The 18,263-nt window shown below is 30.1% G+C and overlaps 4 protein-coding genes across 5 annotated transcripts in view; 2 read left to right on the forward strand and 2 right to left on the reverse strand.

Annotated features, from left to right (window-relative positions):
- Positions 1 to 3,280, forward strand: part of LOC109597583 (titin) — a 219,145-nt gene extending 215,865 nt beyond the window's left edge. For both annotated transcript variants that reach the window (XM_049965919.1, XM_049965922.1), the window contains 2 exons: positions 698 to 1,000; positions 1,515 to 3,280. In XM_049965919.1, coding sequence (XP_049821876.1) covers positions 698 to 1,000; positions 1,515 to 1,598 — 387 coding nt within the window. In that variant the 3' untranslated portion in view covers positions 1,599 to 3,280. The remainder of the gene's footprint in view (positions 1 to 697; positions 1,001 to 1,514) is intronic.
- Positions 3,281 to 5,531: 2,251 nt separating this feature from the next.
- Positions 5,532 to 11,013, forward strand: LOC109595712 (tyrosine-protein kinase receptor torso). The gene is made up of 11 exons (XM_020011128.2): positions 5,532 to 5,755; positions 6,754 to 6,796; positions 6,852 to 7,006; positions 7,061 to 7,535; positions 7,590 to 7,771; positions 7,831 to 8,112; positions 8,179 to 8,368; positions 9,026 to 9,227; positions 9,281 to 9,428; positions 10,234 to 10,589; positions 10,649 to 11,013. Exons 1-11 carry the CDS (start codon positions 5,654 to 5,656, stop codon positions 10,770 to 10,772), a joined length of 2,259 nt encoding a protein of 752 aa, XP_019866687.2. The 5' UTR covers positions 5,532 to 5,653; the 3' UTR covers positions 10,773 to 11,013.
- On the reverse strand, positions 9,432 to 10,203 carry LOC109595713 (acylphosphatase-1). Its single transcript, XM_020011130.2, has 4 exons — positions 9,989 to 10,203; positions 9,917 to 9,933; positions 9,752 to 9,861; positions 9,432 to 9,652 (listed from the first exon to the last, which is right to left on the reverse strand). Exons 1-4 carry the CDS (start codon positions 10,119 to 10,121, stop codon positions 9,535 to 9,537), a joined length of 378 nt encoding a protein of 125 aa, XP_019866689.2. The 5' UTR covers positions 10,122 to 10,203; the 3' UTR covers positions 9,432 to 9,534.
- Positions 11,014 to 14,796: 3,783 nt separating the features above from the next.
- On the reverse strand, positions 14,797 to 18,209 carry LOC109595694 (myosin-J heavy chain-like). The gene is made up of 4 exons (XM_049967480.1): positions 17,932 to 18,209; positions 15,950 to 16,512; positions 15,627 to 15,900; positions 14,797 to 15,571 (listed from the first exon to the last, which is right to left on the reverse strand). Exons 1-4 carry the CDS (start codon positions 18,037 to 18,039, stop codon positions 15,047 to 15,049), a joined length of 1,470 nt encoding a protein of 489 aa, XP_049823437.1. The 5' UTR covers positions 18,040 to 18,209; the 3' UTR covers positions 14,797 to 15,046.
- Between the last annotated feature and the right edge of the window lie 54 nt (positions 18,210 to 18,263).

An 18,263-nucleotide genomic window follows, 5' to 3' on the forward strand; every position in this document is an offset into this window, starting at 1 on the left:
TTTGCTTTTATTGTCAGGATTGTCGCGTGTTACGTAGATAGATTGCTTTTAGTTTGTGGCTTTAACTTTGACTTTAAATAAGAAGTATTACAGTATATGAATAGTTTAGTGGGTGCATCGATAAAGCAGTTTGCAGCATATTAAATCACTAGAATCAATATTCAATAACATTAATATGAATGTTTCTGTATAATATTTATTTCACATTCTTGCATTTCTGCTATTTCCACTATAAATTGAAATACAAACCTTACAAAAGGGAAGAAAATAAAGAATTAATAGCATGTATTCTGAAATCCACATCTCGGATTCGCATATAAACATTATATGGTTATGGCAGTCAATATTTTACTAACAAGGGAAACATTTGCCGAATTATTCAAAACCTCGAAGGTGGTTATATAACGTCCAATAAATATTTTATTTCAGAAATATAGTTATTTTATTTTTAAATAATTTATCTGCAGCATTGAGCAATACCATATTTTACAAAATTGTTTGTAGAATTTTTTAAGACGATCAATACATGTCATATCAACTTCTTAAAATATTTTAGTAGAGTCAATGTTAAAAAAATCGTTGTTGCTTCTCTAATTAACTATGATTTATTTAGCATGCGCTTCCCGCCTTCGTTTATTAACAATCTGGATGTAGTTCAGCTTCTAACAGGTCACGGTAGCGAAACTGTTCTTTACAGAGCGATGAAATAACATACGCTGAATTAACTATCGCAAATCAACAGATGCCGCACGTCATCTACAATCAGCAATCGATTCCAATGACGCTTATCAGACGCCAGGAACCCACCGTTTATGCTCAGCTAGACATGAAGAGAATGAACCCGTGCCTCCAACCTTTATCACCACCCCATCCCTCCTCATTTCAGACACTTCATCATCCACATTTACCCTCGTATATGCCCAGGCCCATTCGAGAGGAGCCTCTCCAACACGACAGTATCAGTGCTGAGACACCGCTCATCACACCCCGGGATCCCAGTGTAAGTAAAAGCTTTTGGTTATTTAGTTTCGGTAGATGTAATGCTGGTTGATGCCAGGTTTAAGTATGCGCTTCGGTAACTTTAAGCCAAATATAAAATACAGGATTTTATTACCGGTCAAGAACTGTACTTATTTGTTCTATAGTTATTTTTATTGAAAATTGAAGAGGAAACCTTACTGGCCTTTTTTACTTTAATAAATAAAAGAAATGTGACATCTGAAAGTCACTTTATTGAAATACTTATTAAATTGTAAAATATAAGTTGTACGTTTTCCATTCATCATTGTAATAATCAGCTTTTGCTGATGCGAGGAGAATATTGCCTTCTACCTAATACACAATTATTAACAAGGATTTGAAATTAATAAAATATGGGTACTGAGTGGTGTATTTAAAAGTAGGTAGAAACTGATCAAATTATGCAGTAAATAACATGTATGTAATAATCTAGATAAACAATGCAAGTAATTTATTGACTCCCAAAGTACTAAACTTTCAATTTCTTATTTCAGAACATTCAAAGTTTGATCGAGGACAGGAGAACCCCATCTATGACTTCAACCCTCCCGAAAACGCTTTCGGCAACTAGGTTTTGACCTAGTTAAATACGGTACTGAAGAACTGGTATATTTATAGAGGAAATACTTAATGGGTACTAGATATGTTGTTGACTTATAAACTTAAATGTGCGTGTTACCAACACCGTGAATGTTTAACATTAAGTTTTTAGAAAAATGTATGTATGTGTTCAACCATTTTATATTTTATTATGATAGTTATATTTTGAAAAACTAAATTACGATCTTATATTTATTATGATATTGTGCGTGAGGTGAACTACAAAACTATAATGAAAAATTGTGGAACATCCGCGCGGTACTTACAATTAGATAAAACGCAAGTTTATTTTAATGGATTATAAGTGTGAAGCACGTTTGTTTTTTATAAGAACATTTATTTTTCGTTGTGTATTTTACATTAAAATGTTAATTATGTCACCCTTTTAAGACTCTATTTATTGGAAAATTCACAAAAAAAAGCATGCAAAAAGGGTGACATAGTAGACTACATATATTGTATAGTTGAAGATGTTATTTTTATCGAAGCTGAGGACAATTGAGATGATTGCGATATAGTCCAATCCGAATTTTATATACATTTGCCTGTACATAAACAAACTTTTATAGCTGTGAATGGAAATCAATTATGAAATTGTAAATTATAAATATTTTTCTTAGAGAAGTAACAGTTAATCAAGAATTATACGAATATACTTTTAAAATATCGAGTTGTTGACAAAAAAAAATATTTGGTGTTTACCACATCTTATCTATTATAATTATGTGTATGTATTAAAGTAATGTCATTAATTAAAATTAATTTTTTGTGATAAAATAGAAATTGTTTTTAAATAAAGTATATTAAGTGTGTAAATATATTGTATCTACTGCCATATTAAATGGGTCAATAAGAATATGTTTAATTACTGTTACTGTTGTAGACTAAAAACTAATCACTTCATCTAAAGTTTTAAAAACCCCTTTAAATGTTTCATCTTCATTATTAAATGTTTTGAAGGACAATCTAAATTTACTATTTGTACACAGTAAAGTAATTAAATTATGTTGGCCATATTATAAATAAATTCAATTCTTATGAATCAGATATTTATGTAGACTTTCTTATTCCCTTAAAGTTATTACCTGATTATTGGATTGCCGTCCAATCGATCAAAATTAAATATGTAATAGAATTTTATACGATTTATATATATGTACATTAATTTAAAATTTTGTTGTGCAGTGATTCTTATTTATCTGAATTATGGATCTACTAGCACACATTGAAAGTTCTAATATTTAAAAATATTAGTACTCTTGTTCGAATTTCCGTCAAACCACTAAACGATCTACTTTAAGTTCTTCTTAACTGTATATATGTAAATAGATTGCTCAAAATGTCATTAATGTAACAATTGGTTTTTGATTAACTTTTATAGTTTGGCCAAAAATATATTATTTAACAAATTCTTCTTAGTACTGATCATGTATCTATTAATTAATGACAATAACATTGAGTAACGACAGTTCACTGAGTTTCCTTCACGATTTTATTTGTTTAAAAAGTATATTGTAAAAATTTTGACGTGGCCTTGTCTAACTTAAGTATATTTATTTCGAATGTTGATAGTCTTAGTAGATAGATTTTTTAATGTACATATTATGTGTTATATCATGTATGTAATTACATTGTCAAAAATAAAATAACATACTCATTATTTTGTATACTTTCAATCCTACCTTTCTACATCACATTTTAACATAAACCTGAATGAAACTAATATCAAATTCTGATCTTTGGTGCAATTTGACCTGTATACTATTTACTGCAAAAGGCTTTATCATTAAAATATTATTCATTTCCTTTCTAGATTAAATCTACACTTATTTACCATAGTAACATAACACATTATGTTCCAAAAATCTTGATAATAGAAAGCCATTAAACACGGTAAAACTTGTATAATTTCCCTTGGATACTATTACTTCCTATTGCTAAGGTATATATTGACTGACGACAGAAGTAATCTACTCGTTCTACTCCAAAATGAATGTAATAGTTAATAAATAGAAAGCTTTTATAATAATCAAGTCCATATTCAATCCATGTTCAATTAAATTAGTAAAAATGTCTATTGAGTCTCACAAATACTACAAATATCCAGTTTTAAAATACTCATTCCATAAAAAGACATTGCGTATGCGCAGAGCAGGAAAGACTTAAAATTAGCAGGTCTTGAGAGGTTGAAAAAAAAAAGATTTGGAAACAGTTCAAAAGTGCTTCACAGTGCCCTTAAACTACACAATTGTGTACTGAACTATTCTTTTGGAACAAAAAAAACATCTACTGAAAAACTGAATATGGCTAAAACAGACGTTCTGTTTTATCGATATTCAGGAAGGTCACGTTGAAACCTTTCAAAATAATTAAAATTTATATAAGGAAGATGTTTTTAAAAGAATAAATACAATAAATGTTAAAATCGAGACAGATGTAGGTATCGGATATACATCATTACCATATTTCCACCACAAAATGTCTAGTCCTAGCCAGGTACTACTGGCGTCGAGTTTTACTAACAGGGCTAAAAGAGTTTTTGTTAGTTTATAACATATAATTTTTATTCTAAATATTTCATTATATAAGGAAATTTTTAATTATCTAAATCCAACCGAATATGAGTATTATATTTACTGTATATTAGCTTTTAAATTTTAATATATGTTTGATAATACTAAATGGTTAATAATTTATTTTCGCCCTTGTTTTGAAAATAGAGTAATTATTACTTCCAATTAGGGCAACAATAGTTTCTACGATAATTATACCATTAACACAAATAATAGTGTTTATAAATCTACAAAACATTTTACTTTTAATTACAAAATATTTATTTTACCAATTCATGCACATTTTTAATATATAACAGCCTTAATTATGGATGATAATATTAATATCATTTAGTTATAAACTACACTAAGCAAAAATAAATTACCCTGATACCCTTATCCAAATTTCTGCTCTAATTATTATTTAGCATTTACCAACTTATAGGTATAATAGTAATTAATCTGATATTAACACTGAATTTAAAATTGCATAGGATTCACACAGTGGTATTAAATTCTTAAATCGTAATAAAATTAACATCTTGGACAATGATAGTAGGCAAAAAATATAGTTATTTTTTATATTTGTTTGTAATCATTTTTCAGTTACGGAGAAACGAACTAATGTCATGGTCAAATTAAGTTTTGATTTAATATATCGTGTCGGTTTATGATGGAACAGGAAAACATTAAGAATATGCAAAACCATCAGAAATAAACCTATTTGGTTTAGATTTATTTACATAATACAAAAATTATAATGTATTATAAAATAACAATTATTGAACTTCCGGTCTCTTCCAATGTATTAATTATAACGTTAATTTTACCACTGTTAATAAAAATAATTCCAAATTTCTTGGGGTGCGATATTCCTACATATCGTTACCTGAATTGAAATACGAATTATTGCCATAAATATGACAAAATTATAATTTAAAATTTTCAGGTAATCATGAAAGATGTTTATAATGTTGAAGAATGCCCCGAGATCATTTATAACAAATGTGTTCCCTGTTCAGTGTACATTTAAAATTTGTGAATCATTTCGAAAATGTTGTTGTATTTAGTTATACTAACTAGTGTTCTAGGACAGTTGAGAGCCAGTGCGTCATGTGAGACTTGCAAAAATGTAAGTATTATTAATATGATGAATAATAACCAACATTTGAAGTATGTTGGATATAGTATAAATAAAGCAACAGAAATTTAAAAAATGTGTTATTCCATCAGATAAATTTATTATTGAAACATTAAGAAAACCATGACTCATTAACAGGTAATTCATAAATTGAATGCATTATTATGTCGTTCCCCATACAAACCGACATCCAGAGACAATTCGTTCTGTGCAAAGACAACAGTGCGGCAGTGATTAGAAAATATTTCACAGTCGTTCGTGGTTCTCTCTTGGGTTCATTTGTAGTTGGTGTGAATGGTGTGCCGCACAATAATAATCAATTTATTTTTTCGATTTCGAAATGATTATTATTCGAAAGAACTTGTTTAATATTGTTTTTGTACTAAGTGTTGCTTTTGATGTAATTTTTTGTGGTGCCGATGAATGTACATTTTGCAAAATTGTAAGTAGTGTTTGTGTACAGCAGTAAAGTGATTTTATATACATTCATTATATACAGTATATCACAGGAATAAATATTTTATTATTAAAGTTCTTTAATATTACGGCCTTGTTGTGCTGAAAATATAAAAAGATTGATTAACAATAAATAAACAATAATACGCAACTACGCATTATTGATAATTAACATTCCGTAATACATCTTAATGACCAATTACAATTTCGAATGAAGTAATTAGAAAAAGATATTTAAATTTGGAAACCGATTTATAACCTTGAGTTTCACTGAAAATGTCAATAATTGGCTAATTTTTTTATCCGATATAACGTATGTATCGTATGCTGAAGTCTTGTAATTACAAAATATAACAAAAAATTACATTGGCTGTATGAGGTATTTTATATAAATTGTTTGAAAATATCCTATAAGAAGTGTGCTAATAATTTTTCACATTGCCCTTGTATGCAAATATTTTGATAATAATAATTATGGTTAAAATAAACAAGACTATAACATTAATTAAATAAATACATATAATTTACATATAAAAAATTCATTATACGACATAAAAATACTTATTTTTATTTTGTATTTTGCAAGTGTGATTGCGAAATTTCTACACTGGATAAATAAATATTTTTAAATTTAAACACGTTAAGCTACAACGTATTGTATAATTTATAATGCAAAAAATTTAATATTAAATATTGCTGGCCCCGTTTCTTTTTCCACCTAAAAATTATAATTATTCGATGAATGTTGGAATTTCTAATCTTTAAGTACATACAACAACGTCATTGAATTATAAACAGTTCCATTAATATGTATTGATATTAAAATCGGATTTGCGTCTAGTTTTAATGTAGGTACATTTTTAAATAAATCAGAATAATTTAATTATTAATTTTTATTCATTAGAGGCGTCAACAACCTTTCAATGTTAGGCGCTAGAATTGCGTCTATAATTTTATTTAATTAAAATATTTTTAAATTTTTAGTACACGAATGCCGACTGTAAAACTCCTCAACATTATGTAAAAGGTAATAAAGTATAAATTGTACCAAATACATTTTTAATACTGTTTTTATGTTCTAGATTTTCATGGACAAATCTTACAATATATTGACCCACCGTTCCTCCACTGTGTGGAACATGATTTACTCCATTTAAATTGGAAGGCGGAAGGAGGAAACGCATATTTTTTGGAAATTTTTGATACTAAACAAAATGATACCAAATATTCACCATTGGTAAGTTGCTCTCGCTTATCTAATATTCAAAATTATTAACTATGCTTTGTTTAGATCGCTTGTTCATATTACACAGTAAAAGGACTGTCCCAAGACACCCACTATAAGATTAAATTATGGAGCGTATCAATAGAAAATGGATCAATCATTTCTTTTAGTAAAAATCTTTATGTTAAAACACCAATTATGAATGCCCCCCGAAAACCTGTGAAGAACTTTGGACTTAAGCATTTTACGTTAGTTGGCAACGCTTATGATGCTTTGATTCAATGGACTACTTCAGAGGACAGAAATTGCTACTTCGACATTGTATGGTTTGGGGATGAGGATTTATCTGGTTTTAGACAGATTCAATTCACCGATCCCGCTCATAGGCATGAAATACTTCTAAAAAATTTAACATTAGGTAGCAATAACTCAGTTGCTATTATGGCTATATCAGAAGAGAATCGTATGGAAAGCAACAAAACTTGGCTGCATTTTTCTGTGCCCACATGTTTAGAAAGTTTTAAGAGTTTGGACATTTGTGGTAAGTATATAATATTGCCTATTTTTCACATATAATCTTGTTCCGTTGTTACAGCTCCAGCTACTCCCGAAAATTTTACAGTTCAAGAGACTTTAGTAGATTTCGTAGACGATAAAGCGATTTATGACATAAGCGTCAAATGGGAGCAACCGAATTATACACCAGATTTGTACATCCTTCATTTAGTTTCCATCAGGGACAACAAGGCCTCATCAAGTTATTTTAATATATCGGGTGTAAGTTACATATCACACCCATTGTGCCCAATAAGTAATTTTTCTTTTTAATACTGCAGGAAGCCACTGAAACCATTTTGAGAAGCGTCGAGATAGGTTCCAGTTACCAAGTATCTTTAAAAGCCAGATCTAAAGCTGGTTTTAGCTTATCAGCTTATAAATTCAAAATGTTAAATGGTCATGCAGGACTTAAACCAAAGAGTTCGTGGACAAAATTGAAGATTACACTGGCCATTGTGTGTCCAATAATTGCTATAATGGTTGGTTTGCTGTTGGTTATTGTTTTCAATCACTACTTTGTCAAAAGAATTAAACCGGAACCCACATGCCAGTATTTCAAGGTACGCTGATATCTTCTTTACTCTAAATTAATCTTATTTTCTAAAATGTATATATTGTTTATCTAGGAATTAGAGGGTACTGTGGGCGTTCCCGCCGAAGAATATGTGTTACAAGTGACGGACGAGTGGGAGCTAAATCCGGAAAAGCTAACTTTCCAAGCAGTTCTGGGGGAAGGCGCTTTTGGAATTGTCCGTAGAGCATGCTTAGAAACCGATGAAACGAACAAAGTAGAGGTAGCCATCAAAATGCTTAAAGGTAAAGTTATATGCACTTACAAAGAATATCCAATGCAAAAACCACACATCAATGTTTAACACGTTGACTGCCATAACAAACTTGAAAATCAATCACAAATACAAATTTGTGACTGGAATTCTAAAACGCCTAGCTACATAGCTGTTGAATGACCTATTTTATCTCGAACGAGGGAGATTTCCTGACTTATGACCCACAAGAAAAAAATAACAGGTGTACGTGTTTTTTCTTGCAAAAATGACTCATTTTTGTCGAAAGGAAGTAGAACAGTCTGTCTCTAAGACTTTCTGGGTGTGAATTGTATGTAAAGTAATCTGTATCAATAAACATTTTGATCACTCAAATGACGTTTTATTACATCGACTGTTCCAGAACTTTAAAAGGCCTTGCGGAATATTGTTGGTGATGAGACAGTCAACGTGTTAAAATTGCTTTGTTGTTTTTAGATGGATAATATTAATATTGGAACCAATCATTTATGCAGTTTGTCCAGTTAATTATTGTAAAGATTAACACGTTGTAAATCTCAATCATAATCATAATCCGTTAAGGCATTTATTATTACCATTCAAGTAAGTATATATATTATACATAATATTTAACAAGACAAACTGTAGTGATGAGTATGTAGAATTATAACATATGGATACTGTTTAGATTCCCCATCACCTGAAGACTTAAAAGAATTTCATCGTGAAATTGAAATAATGAAGATGGTGGGAACACATCCACATCTGGTTTCCATGATTGGATGTATTACAACAAATTCTCATTTACCGCCACTTTTAATCGTTGAGTACTGTGCAAAAGGCGACTTACAATCTTTTTTGAGAAACATTTGGGAAAAAATTACAAACCAGTAAGTGTTAAACTTCCCCTGTTTATAATATAAATAAATTATTAAAATTTCAGAGCTGGTGAAAATGAAGTTAGGTATGTAAATCAACAAGGCATGCATTTTGATAATAAATTGTACGACATTGATAAAGTATTTGGAGACGAGTTCAATATTAAACCTATTGATTTGATGTCCTTTGCTAGACAAGTATCAATGGGAATGGTAAGTAATAAATTGATATTTTATTATAATATAATTTTAATTTAAATTAATTTAAAATAAATTAATTGATGACACTTCATCATATGTAATTACCTAATTGGGCTAACTAGGATCTCTTAATAGAAAAGTCTTGAAAAGTATATTCACTTATTGCTTCCTCATTTTTGAAAATGGCTCTGTCAATTCTACTTTGTGGACTACCCTTAGTTTCTAACCAATTTTTCCTGTAACAAACAAGCAGAATTAACCATTCAAATTCACAATTTTGTATATCACATCAAAAGTAACAGATCTCAATTAAATAATTATATTTAACAACATACATTTCCTGGACTGCATTTGTTGGGCCCTCAAGGACACCTTCAACAGTCCCCGCAGCTGTATTCCTAACCCATCCTCGTAACTGCAGTTGCTTTGCTTGGCTTTCGGTATACTACAAAATAGTAATTCTAAGTTGAATATCTATTAGGGAGGTAAATTTAAGTCACCTTTCGGAAAAATACACCTACAATGAAAATAAGTTTTTGTATGCCCGAATTTAAAATATTAGATTTCCTTACCTTGCACTAGTCCGAACACCTCATATTCAACCCTAGTTAAAGCCATATTATCAGCAGGTATTATATACAAAAATAAAATCAGCACTGGAAATAGAAATTTCAAGTATTTTGAAAAATTGCCGAAGACTGACATTTAAGTAGTTGTCTGTTACACCAACTGCTTTTAGTTCAAATGACTCACAGGCGGACTTTGATGCATTCGAATTTTAAGACGGAACGATATGTGTTAAAAATTGTTTTTTTAGGAATACCTTTCAAGTTTGAGAGTGCTTCATAGAGACTTAGCGGCAAGAAACATTTTAGTTTGCGAAGACTGCAGAACAATAAAAATTTCCGATTTTGGTTTGAGCCGGGACGTTTACCAAAACAGTGTTTATTGCAAAAGTGGTGCTGGAAAATTACCATTAAGATGGATGGCACTAGAAAGCATGACCCATCAGAAATATACAACGTTCAGTGATGTATGGTCCTTTGGAATTTTATTGTGGGAAATTGTTACATTGGGAGGCAACCCTTATCCTGGAGTGAACACTCACGATCTTTTACCTTTGCTTAAACAGGGTTACCGGATGGAACGGCCAGTGAATTGCAGTCAAGAATTGTATGTTTAAAACAATGTTTTATAAATATCTAAATAATAGTAACACTCATTCTTTACAGATATGCAATAATGATTAACTGCTGGCAGGAACACCCCAAGGATAGACCAACCTTTGCCGAATTGGTTAGAACGTTAGAAAGCCTTTTGGAAAAGGATGCCCACTACATCAATATGGAATTATAAACTTCTATATTGTTTGGAACATTTTATGCAATTATGACTCACAGTATTAATTTGTTGATAGACAAAGTAACATGAATGTAGATATTTTAAAACAAGACTGATTTTTATATTTTGCGTTGTCCACTGTTAAAAATTGAAATTATCAAATTATGTATACGTAAATAAATACCAAAAATTAAATATTTACATTATATATAGGTATATAAATATATATTTAATATTACAGTATTTGCTAAATTAGGTTTAAATAAATGTTTAATATAACAACTGTCTTTTTAAAAGAATGAAATTGTAGACAATTCCCAATCTTCGTATTCAACTCTAATAGAAACAAAAAAACATACACAATTTTCAAAAAAACACTTTTGTAGGAACGACTTAACCAATGGTTCACAGATAAATTAAAAGGTGTAAATTATAAATCTAGATTTATTGTATCAGTTGGCTATTAAAAAAATTAGTATCAAAAATAGCTAAACTTTGATCACACATGAGAACGAAGTTCTACTTGTTTATAGAAACGAAAAACAATTTTTTAATTACAATTTACAAAATTTAATTTTATATTTACTCAGACTCAATGACTTCCAGCAATTGTAGTCACCTTATAGATTCTCTAGTTCTAAGTTCCCAAACTTCACTATTATATTGTAAAGTTGATTCACGAAATATTTCAACACCTTATACTCCTTTAACTAATCATCACATTCTGATTCGTTGAATTCTGCTTCTTATAATACCACTTTCTTTTCAGTTTCTTTTATTTATTGTTCAATTAAAAGTAAATTTACTTGTAAAATTTTCTAAATTTATCAATTTCCATCTGGAGTCGAGACACAAGTTTTCTTTTATCCTCTAAATCTCTTAAACCTATATTGTACAAAGAATTGTAGATGTTTTTTCAAGCTGGAGTGAACACGTTACTGAAAAAATTATTGCAGACCACAAGTAGATTGTTGTACTTTTGTTGAAACAACTCTTCAGAATATTATAGTATATTTCTAAGATATTAGACACTTGATTTAAACTGGACTGGTCTATTTCCTGCACTATATCTGTTTAAATAGTTCAGTTTTCCTTTTGAGGCATCCGTTTTGTGGAACAAGCAACCTGCAATATACTAATTTAGATTCAAGTTATGAGTGTGTTATGAGGACTTAAGACTTGTGTATCCAAAATGTAATCAAATATTTGTGCAAACTTAAGGTTAATTGTTATAATTCAATCTCTAAAGCTTAATTTTTTTTCTGATAATGACTTTGGTAGTGCAATCCATATTATATTACAATAAGTTTTTATATCTATTAGTAAATTTAAAATTAGATTAATTTATAATTATTCCACATAACTAAATAGTTTGAATTGTTTTAATAATAAAATCTTTTAACTTACCAGTGATTCTACAACATTTTTTATTGGATGAATGAATGCTGCACAATAAAAAACTATTTTTTATCTCCAATTATCATAAAACAGAACCTGTTAATATAAATATAATATTCATTTATTATGTTAGTAAATAATTTTATTTAAAATGTTTTATATGAAGTTCCACAAACTATTTTGCGTGCGCATTAAAGTTAACAAATATTGGTGGAAATTTTATATTTATTATGGTTGACAAGAACAACAAAATTAATGTAGATACATACCAGCGAACTTGTTACAACATAAAACACTACGTCTTATTTCTTAACTTCATCTGCGTTAACAGTTGTGAAAACGCAATACACCTAACCTAACCTGTACATACTATTTTTGTGGGCGTTGGAAAAGAGATGGAATTATAAGAATGTGAGTCGACTGTCATGCATCTCTCTTGATCCTACTTAGTCTTATCAGTCTCTCTCTTTTTCTAATATATCTAGTAAAACTATAACAGTCTATAGTACATCACATAATATTGATAGATGATACGTGAAGAATACATGCTTAAAATAGAAAATGTTCTATACATATATATAAAATTTTCTGGTTTGGAGTTTAAATTATACTCATAAGGTTAACGTAAACAATTTATTTAAACAAACATTTAATACAAATCTGCAGAAATCATAAAAATTATTACACTAAATTATGTCTACGTTGAATTGAACACAATAAGAGAACAGCGAGAAAATATAAATGTGTGCACCTCTTCAAAGAAAAAACTAAATAATATATGTGGATATATCATATGCTATCTTCACGAATTTGTAATTTGTATAGACTTTTTAGAGATAAATTTAATTAAATAAAATTAAATAAAACGTTACCAAGTGAAGGCAACAAAACGGTATCTCTAAGGTCTTTACATAACGAGATCTCAAATTCTTGAGAGAAAATATAATATGTAACTTCACCTCCTCAAAGTTAATACCGCGACAATTGCGTCTCAGAAACTATCAACCTGTGGATTAATGTAAGTAAAACAAAACGAGTGAATACAAAATACGATGTCTTTAAAATGTTTACATATTTTTGAGGCACCAAAAGTTAATACCGCGACAAGTGTGTCTCAGAAACTATCAACTTTTGATTTTCTGGAAGCAAAACAAAACGTTATTAAGTGAAAACAAAATCCGGTGTCTTTAAAGTGTCTACATATTTTTGAGGTAAAATTATAATATATAGCTCGGCGACCTCCAAAAGTCAATACCGCGACAACTGTGTCTCAGAAACAATCTACTTTTGATTTACAGGAAGCAAAACAAAACGTTATTAACTGAAAACAAAATCGGGTGTCTTTAAAGTGTTTACATATTTTTGAGGTAAATTATAGTATATAGCTCCGCGACTTCCAAAAATCAATACCGCGACAATTGTGTCTCAGAAACTACCAACTTTTGATATACTAGAAGCAAAGCAAAACGTTATTAAGTGAATACAAAATCCGGTGTCTTTAAAGTGTTTACACATTTTTGGGGCACCAAAAGTTAATACAGCGACAACTGTGTCTCAAAAACTATCAACTTTTGATTTACTGGAAGCAAAACAAAACGTTATTAAGTGAAAACAAAATCCGGTGTCTTTAAAGTGTTTACATATTTTTGAGGTAAATTATAATATATAGCTCCGCGACCTCCAAAAGTCAATACCGCGACAACTGTGTCTCAGAAACTATCAACTGTTGATTTACAGGAAGCAAAGCAAAACGTTATTAAGTGAATACAAAATCCGGTGTCTTTAAAGTGTTTACATATTTTTGAGGTAAATTATAGTATATAGCTCCGCGACATCCAAAAGTTAATGCCGCTACAATTGTGTCTCAGAAACTATCAACTTTTGATTTACAGGAAGCAAAGCAAAACGTTATTAAGTGAAAACAAAATCCGGTGTCTTTAAAGTGTTTACATATTTTTTATGTAAATTATAATATATAGCTCCGCGACATCCAAAAGTTAATACCGCGACAATTGTGTCTCAGAAACTATCAACTTTTGATTTACAGGAAGCAAAGCAAAACGTTATTAAGTGAATACAAAATCCGGTGTCTTTAAAGTGTTTACATATTTTTGAGGCACCAAAAGTTAATACCGCGACAACTGTGTCTCAGAAACTATCAACTTTTGATTTTCTGGAAGCAAAACAAATCGTTATTAAGTGAAAACAAAATCCGGTGTCTTTAAAGTGTTTACATATTTTTTATGTAAATTATAATATATAGCTCCGCGACATCCAAAAGTTAATACCGCGACAATTGTGTCTCAGAAACTAACAACTTTTGATTTACAGGAAGCAAAGCAAAACGTTATTAAGTGAATACAAAATCCGGTGTCTTTAAAGTGTTTACATATTTTTGAGGCACCAAAAGTTAATACCGCGACAACTGTGTCTCAGAAACTATCAACTTTTGATTTTCTGGAAGCAAAACAAATCGTTATTAAGTGAAAACAAAATCCGGTGTCTTTAAAGTGTTTACATATTTTTTATGTAAATTATAATATATAGCTCCGCGACATCCAAAAGTTAATACCGCGACAATTGTGTCTCAAAATCTATCAACTTTTAATTTACTGGAAGCAAAACAAAACGTTAAGTGAAAACAAAATCCGGTATCTTTAAAGGGTTTACATATTTTTGAGGCACCAAAAGTTAATACCGCGACAACTGTGTCTCAGAAACTATCAACTTTTGATTTACTGGAAGCAAAATAAAATGTTATTAAGAGAAAACAAAATAAGGTGTCTTTAAGGTCTTTACATCATGTTATACGTTATATTTTATGCAAATCCTTTAAAAACAGAGGTGCAACCATTTAAAAACTAATAATCGCCATTCATTTTCAATTAGTATTAAATGCCTTTATCTATATTTTTCTCCTGAACATACATCTTCTCAAGTCTTTTAATTTCCTTCTTTATCTTCTTCTCATTCTTTTCGGTTTTAGCATTAAACTTGTTTAACTCCTCCAATTCAAGGGAAAATTTTAACATTTCTTCTTCCTTTTTAGTCAATTCCTCTTGAATTTTTTTATTACGTGCTTCAATTGCTTCATATTCTTTAAGCTTTAACTGGTACATATCGTTATACTTTTTTGTTGCGACTCGCAATTCGGCCTGTAGTTTATTTTTAATTTTTTGTTTTGCTGTATTACTATCTGTAAGTGTGATTTTCAATTCATTTAATTTAGCCTGTTGATCAGAAATAGTCTTCTTTTGTTTCATAATTTTAGAGAATACTTTAATATTTTCTTCTTTGGAAGTCCCAATATTTTCTTTCTCTGCGGCGAACATCTGAGAAACTTTACTCATTTCCAATTTACTCTGCCTAATCTCTTCTTTAGCTTTTTCGACTTTTGCTACCAATGAATCATGTTGCTAAAAAGTAATGCGTTACATTTTTAGTAAATAAACAGTTTCTTTATAAACTCACCTTTTGTAGTTCGGTCAGATCCGGATTCGATAAACAGTCATCCATATGGGATATAGGCTTGGCCTTTACATGGTATGGTACTTTCAATTTCTTTTGCGTGTTCAAATATTTATCTAATTTATTCATTTCGTTCTTTACCTCTACAATTTCTTGACCCATTTTAATATTCTTCTGTTTAGTTTCATTTAGTTCTTTTCTAGTTTCGATCGCTTCGGCTCTTACTTTAGCTACAGTGCGTATAAGTTCCGAGGCTCGCTCTTGTTCTAGAGCAATCCTAAAAAATATTTTATTTGTATTTTGTTACGAACTAATTTTGTTCTTACTCTTTTCTAAAATTCTTTATTTCACTGATATTTTTATATATAGAAATTTTTTTTGCAAGTTCTTTAACTTTAGTTGTATATTCCGCGTTCGTCTGTCGGAGTTTCTCATTGACTTCCTCAATTGTCGTAGTTGCTCTTGTTACACGATCACATTCGTTGTACACAGTTATATTCTCTTCAGATATCTTTATCTCCTCATTTATTTTAAGTAATTTTAAGTCGCAATTATTTCGAGTTTCATTAATATCTGCTTGAATTTCAGCCGCTTGTTTATTCTTAACTTCCAATGCGGTGTTGTACAAACCTTCCAGTTCACATCTTAGATCTTTATAGGTCCTTAGAGCAGTAACATTTTCGTGAGCCACATCATAAACCTTTCTGATATCGTCCCATACTTCTCTGACACCTCTTCCAACCATGTTAGAAATCACCTTCTTGAAATCTAAAGAGGAGTTCTTGTAAACAGTGGTCAATTTATTGATAAGCAACTCGTTTTCTTTTTCGAGTGCTTCAACCGTTAATTTCTTTAATCTTTCTTTGGAATCATCTTTGGAGGAACAAGCCTGCAATAAAATTAGATTAAGTTTTTATTAGAATTAATTAATTCTACTATAAGCCCTATTGATAGTCACGAAAGTGATAAAAAAATTATTTTGACATTCATTTACTGAATCTACAAACAAACAACCTTCTTTATATGATACTATTTTTTAAAGTTTAAGAGTAAAACTAGCCGTACTCGCGACTTCGTCCGATAGCATGTTGAATACGATCGTTTTCTAGACGGTGATCTCGAGATTCCAAAGATTCTTGAGCCCTTAACAATGAATGACGCGTTCTATCTAATTGTAATCGTTCATTCGTCTCAGAACTACTCTCATTCCACCTAGACATGGACATCCGTAATCTACAACTTGTAAAACGTTTTTCCCTATCTTGTTCAGATTCATTATCACGTCGCAATCTTTGGCTTTTGGCCTTTCTCATGTTTTTAGAGAGATTTGACTTTATTTTAGGCATAACTAAACATTAGAAAAAAACAACTATCTACGTTACTAACTAAATAAAATAACTTAAATAATTTATCAATTTCAATGTAAATCTGAATATTGAACACAAATGTACTTAATTTATAATTATTTATAATTATTACTTAAAGGTAAAAAAGAAAAGCAATAAAAATGTAACAAAATATTTTTAATTAAGATAAGAACAACGGATCGGTGGAATTATAAAAGATATCTATCAATCAATCGTTGGTGGGAGAAGTGGTGGGAGGCGCCCGAAGTGACGGCCCAGTGGTGGCATGCGCGTGAGCTGCGCGTTGTACTGGACAGTACTTGGACATTGCAACATTACTTTATTTTTCTAAAAAAAAATTTTCTAAAATTAAAGTAGCCTAATCTACTCCTTATTGCATCAGCTACCTGCCAATAAAAGTCCCATCAAAATCGGTCCAACCATTTCAGAGATTAGCCGGAACAAACAGACAGACAGACAGAGAGATAAAAATTGTAAAAAAATGTTATTTTGGTGTATGTACCCTATTTATATTCATATGCATGTAGTAAAACACGGTTATTTCAATATTACAAACAGACACTCCAATTTTATTTATACGTATAGATGTAAAGTAAAGAAAAAAATAATTATTATATATTTAGATAATACAAAACTATATTAACCATATACAGTACGAAAAGTGTTTGATCCATCTGAATCTTGAAAGAGACATCATGTGCCACAGAGACAGTAAGTCTTCCACTATGGGGCAGACTCCTAGTACCTCTGTCATGAATGATGCCTCTCACTAAATTCAGACGGGGCAAACGCTTTTCCTACTGTATGTGTGTTGTTGATTATACCTAAAAGGGGGAAAACATTTTTTATTCCAGAACATTCATAGCGGCCATTTTGCATTACCCCAAACTCCGTATACCCAACGGCATGAATAATAATACAATATTGATAAATTAACTTACCACCGACTCTAGTACTGGAGCAACTTGCTTAATTTCTTCCTTTTTCTTATTATTTTGCTTTCGTTTTTCATTACGCTTTCGTTTAGCATGACGCTTTTGCTTATTCATTTTTACAACCGCACAAGTTGAAAAGGAATGGCCAAATGATCTGATTGATTGCGACGCAATTTTACCCCGATCTTCAATTGTTTAAAACATAGTTACCACTGCTAGTGTTTAAGGCTCCGACATATTAATGAATTTCATTTTTTAATTCATGTTCTGAAACGGAACTTGTTAATATCAAATTATTAAATATTTAATTTATGTTTATGTAGAGGGGTTTATTATTA

Source organism: Aethina tumida, chromosome 1 (genome assembly GCF_024364675.1).
Source record: "Aethina tumida isolate Nest 87 chromosome 1, icAetTumi1.1, whole genome shotgun sequence".
NCBI lineage: Eukaryota > Metazoa > Arthropoda > Insecta > Coleoptera > Nitidulidae > Aethina > Aethina tumida.